General features: G+C 53.0%; 1 protein-coding gene across 1 annotated transcript; it reads left to right on the top strand.

Moving 5' to 3' along the window:
* Positions 1–633: 633 nt before the first annotated feature.
* On the top strand, positions 634–3,171 carry ZHX2 (zinc fingers and homeoboxes 2; the record flags this gene model as incomplete). The annotated part of the gene is made up of 1 exon (XM_084229619.1): positions 634–3,171. Exon 1 carries the CDS (start codon positions 649–651, stop codon positions 3,169–3,171), a length of 2,523 nt encoding a protein of 840 aa, XP_084085745.1. The 5' UTR covers positions 634–648.
* Positions 3,172–4,698: the final 1,527 nt, after the last annotated feature.

Here is a 4,698-nt window from a genome sequence, read left to right as displayed (position 1 = left end):
ATTGTCTATAGCATAGTGATTTTGCCTTTATGACAAGAAACCAAACATAAACCTTTTTTTTAATGCCCATGTAAACTCAGCTTGGCAGCCCCAGGTAAGCCCCTTGCTTCTGATGGGCCATAAATAAAAGCAGCTCTCAAGTCTAGCAACACTTCGTCTGCAGTGTCTCCCTGCCACTGAAGAAGATCCCAGCCCTTGGCTGTTCACTGGTTCCTTTTGTTCCCAAACATGAATGTGCATCCTCATTCACTTGCTTTGGGTCTGTTCCCTCTCCAGGGAAGAACGTCGTGGTCTTTCGTGTTTGTGTGCACCTGCTCTCACGCCATCTGTGGTCGCCTAGGTATTTGCTCTGGGGACCCCTTGAGATGGGTCATGGGGAGAACTCAAAAAGAAACGCCGGTATTTTGTGTCATGAAGAAACACTAATGCTTTGTTCTTTCCCGCAGAATGATGCTGCCCTTGGAGCAGTTACAGTTGTCTGTGCTGAAATCATTCTGAAAACTCCAACGCAGGACTTCAGCATTCGCGGGAAGCCAAAGCCTTTGGACGGGGAATAAAGCCAAAAGTCTTTTATTCCAGAAATTTCACTGCCTCTTCCCTTTCGCCTCCCTGCCCCTCATCATAAGCCATTGCACCCAGACACGCAGCATGGCGAGCAAGAGAAAATCTACAACCCCATGCATGGTTCGGACATCACAAGTAGTTGAACAAGATGTAGCCGAGGAAGGAGATCGGGCCAAAGAGAAAGGAATCAGTGTGCCAGCGCCTGACACAGCGAAGGACAGTTGGGCAGGGGAACCGGAAAACTCTTCCAAAGAAAATGAAGTGATCGAGGTGAAATCTACAGGGGAAACCCAATCCAAAAAACTCCAAGGTGGTTATGAATGCAAATACTGCCCTTACTCCACGCAAAACCTGAACGAGTTCACAGAACACGTTGACATGCAGCACCCCAACGTGATCCTCAACCCCCTCTACGTTTGTGCCGAATGTAACTTCACAACCAAAAAGTACGACTCCTTGTCTGACCACAACTCCAAGTTCCACCCCGGGGAGACCAGCTTCAAGCTGAAGTTAATCAAGCGCAATAATCAGACTGTCTTAGAGCAATCGATCGAAGCCACCAACCACAATGTGTCTGTCACCCCCAGCGGCCCTGGAAGTGGTGATGGTGATCCTGGGATCTCGGTGAGCAAAACCCCCATCATGAAGCCAGGGAAACCGAAATCAGATGCCAAGAAGGTGCCCAAGAAGCCCGAGGAGGCCACCCCCGAGAACCATGTGGACGGGACTGCCCGCCTGGTGACAGACGCGGCTGAGATCCTCTCCAGACTCGCTGGCGTAGAGCTCCTCCAGGACACGCTGGGGCATGTCATGCCTTCTGTGCAGCTCCCACCAAATATCAACCTTGTCCCCAAGGTCCCCGTCCCTCTGAATACTACCAAATACAACTCTGCCCTGGACACAAATGCCACCATGATCAACTCCTTCAACAAATTTCCTTACCCCACCCAGGCTGAGCTGTCCTGGCTGACCGCAGCTTCCAAACACCCCGAAGAGCACATCAGAATCTGGTTTGCCACCCAGCGCTTAAAGCACGGCATCAGCTGGTCCCCGGAGGAGGTGGAGGAGGCCCGGAAAAAGATGTTCAATGGCACTATCCAGTCAGTCCCCCCGACGATCACTGTGCTGCCCGCCCAGTTGGCCCCCACCAAGATGTCACAGCCCGTCCTCCAGACAGCTCTGCCATGCCAGATCCTCGGCCAGACCAGCCTGGTGCTGACTCAGGTGACGAGCGGGTCAACCACCGTCTCTTGCTCCCCCATCACGCTCGCCGTGGCTGGAATGACCAACCATGGCCAGAAGAGACCTTCAGGGACCCCTCAAGCGGCCCCTCCGGAGCCCAAGCGTCCACATGTTGCACAGGTGCCAGAGGCCCCACCCAAGGTGGTTAACCCCCCCCTGCCCCCCATCAGTGACCGCAAAAAGACAAAGGAGCAAATAGCACATCTCAAGGCGAGTTTTCTCCAGAGCCAGTTCCCTGACGACGCGGAGGTCTACCGGCTCATTGAGGTGACGGGCCTGGCCAGGAGCGAAATCAAGAAGTGGTTCAGTGATCACCGGTATCGCTGTCAGCGGGGCATCGTGCACATCACCAGCGAATCCCTTGCCAAAGACCAGCTGGCCATTGCCAAAGACCAGCACAGCCGCACATACCACATGTACCCAGACTTTGCCCCACAGAAGTTCAAAGGGAAAACACAGGGTCAGGTTAAAATCCTGGAAGACAGCTTTTTGAAAAGCTCTTTTCCAACCCAGGCAGAACTGGATCGGCTAAGGTTGGAAACCAAGCTGAGCCGGAGAGAGATTGACTCCTGGTTCTCAGAGAGGAGGAAGCTTCGGGATAGCATGGAACAAGCTGTCTTGGATTCCATGGGATCTGGCAAAAAGGGTCAAGATCTGGTGGCCCCCAATGGTGCTCTGTCTCGCCTGGACCAGCTGTCCAGCGCCCAGTTAGCCAGCTCTCTGCCCAGCCCTTCACCAGCAATCACAAAAAGTCAAGAACAGGTTCACCTGCTGAGAAGCACATTTGCCAGAACACAGTGGCCCACGCCCCAGGAGTATGACCAGTTAGCAGCCAAGACTGGCCTGGTTCGAACTGAAATTGTGCGTTGGTTCAAGGAGAACAGATGCCTGCTAAAAACTGGAACCTTAAAATGGATGGAGCAGTACCAGCAGCAGCTCGTGGCAGAGGATCACGGCTACGATGCCCCCTCAAGGAAAGTGGCGAAAGTGTCCGTGGTCACTGAGAGCCCAAAGAACGGGAATGATGTGGGTCAGCAATATTTCAAGGACCCCAAAAAGCTCGGTGAAATGGACTCGGAGAAGTTGGTACCCAGGGCGAAAAGCAGCAACGAGCCAGCCCAGGATAGCGTGCCTCCAAAGCCCTCGGAGGCCACCTCGGACAGGTCAGAGGGCAACAGCCGGGACGGCCAGGGCAGTGAGGAGAACGAGGAGTCGGGCGTGGTGGACTGGGTGGAGGTGACAGTCGGCGAGGAAGATGCCGTCTCGGACAGGTCGGACAGCTGGAGTCAGACGGCAGCGGAAGGCACGGCGGACCTGGCCGACTCAGACTCGGACGGCGCCCCCACGGAGGCGGGCCAGGCCTAGACAGGTAACTCACCTCCCCTGGGGAAGCTGCGGGCTTGCTTGCTTTCTGTTGCCAGAGTCAACAGAGGTTGCAGGGTGCAGGGGTGTGGACACAGATGATGGCTTCTTATGTTTTTAAAAAAGGAAGAGTAACGGGCTGGAAGATTTCAAGTTCTCCAGGCACACCTGGCAGAGGTTGTGGGTTGGGTCTCAGAGCCCAATAAAGTGAGTCGCAAGAGTGTTGGGTTCCCTGGTGCATAGGAAAGTGATGTCTCCAGGTTGTCTATTAAGTGTGCTGTAGCATCCTGTCCAGACAAAGAAAACCAGTGTCCTTCACTAAATGCGACATCAAGATACCCAATGCACTCTGTCGTGGGGAAGATGCTGGGCTACACCCTTCCATTTCTACAAAGCAGCTCTCTGTCACACCCTCACACTCATGAGCTGTACCTGGATTCGCCGGCCGGGCCACCCGCTGGGTGACAGCACCGTGGTGTGTCCTGACACCACCCTTTGGGTCCTGTCCACTCTGAAGTTCGGATGGTATCAACAGCACGTCCTCCCGTTTTGTGCTCCCCTCTGTGAGAAACACGTGTGGAAAGAATGTGTCTTTCTTTTTTCTCCTTTTTTTTTTTTTTTTTTTTGGATATTTTTAAGAGTAATTATCCAGGTTTACTGGAGAGAGATTTGGGGTTGTTTCTTGGAGGCGGATAAGGTTTTGTTTGCCTTGTCATGGCCAAAGAAGGTGCACCCTCTGTTTCCTTAGGGGACCCTGCTCCTAGCTGCCCTGACTGGGTCCCAGAACCCTTCAAATCTGGAAAAGCTGAGTGTAAATTAGGCCTATGGTGCTACAGGGGCCTGGGATAAGGGGGTTACCATGGTTATAATGGCTCTGTCATCCACATAATGAACCCTGCCCCCAGGCCCCTGGTTTGTGCATCACTAGAGGTTCATGCAAATCAAGGTCTGGAGCCCAGTGGCTAGTTAGGTGGTAGATTTAGAAAAAGGCCAGAGGGGTAGTGAGGAAAGGGGCGCAGAAGAGTTGCGCCTCTAGGACCAGAGCAGAAATATTCCCAGGGGGGCTGGGAATGAGGAAGGGAGCGCAGGGGTTACAAGTGCTTGTGATCTGAGAGAATTGGCTTCTCCCTCGGTCATTTCCAAAGCAACTGGAGGAGCCCCCCATGGTATCTTTAAAAATAATGAAATGAAAGAGGGATAATGGCTCCAATCATGGAGCCATTCCCAGAGAGACCTGTCCCGTAAGAAGCTGAAAAATTCATTCTTCCTTTCCTAAAAATGAGTCACAATCCTTGAGCCAGACATTGTCAGACATATGCCTTCATAATTAAGAACCTCCAGGTCCCTCAGGGAGGTCTGAAAATTCCACTCTCCCTCAATGGATGAATTTGGCCCGCTCTGGCTTGGGCCTTCCTGAATTCTCTTATTGATAAAGTGCCCTGGCAACCTAGTGTGGGCCCGTTCCACCAGCTCTTACAGAGCCAGTCTGATGCACTCAGGCCCAGGTGGCCATCACATAGGCTTTCTCTT

The sequence above is a fragment of the Talpa europaea genome (genome assembly GCF_964194135.1).
Source record: "Talpa europaea genome assembly, chromosome: 3".
Classification (NCBI taxonomy): Eukaryota; Metazoa; Chordata; class Mammalia; order Eulipotyphla; family Talpidae; genus Talpa; species Talpa europaea.
The sequence above is the reverse complement of the archived record's forward strand: the minus strand, read 5'-3'. Positions and strand labels throughout refer to the sequence as shown.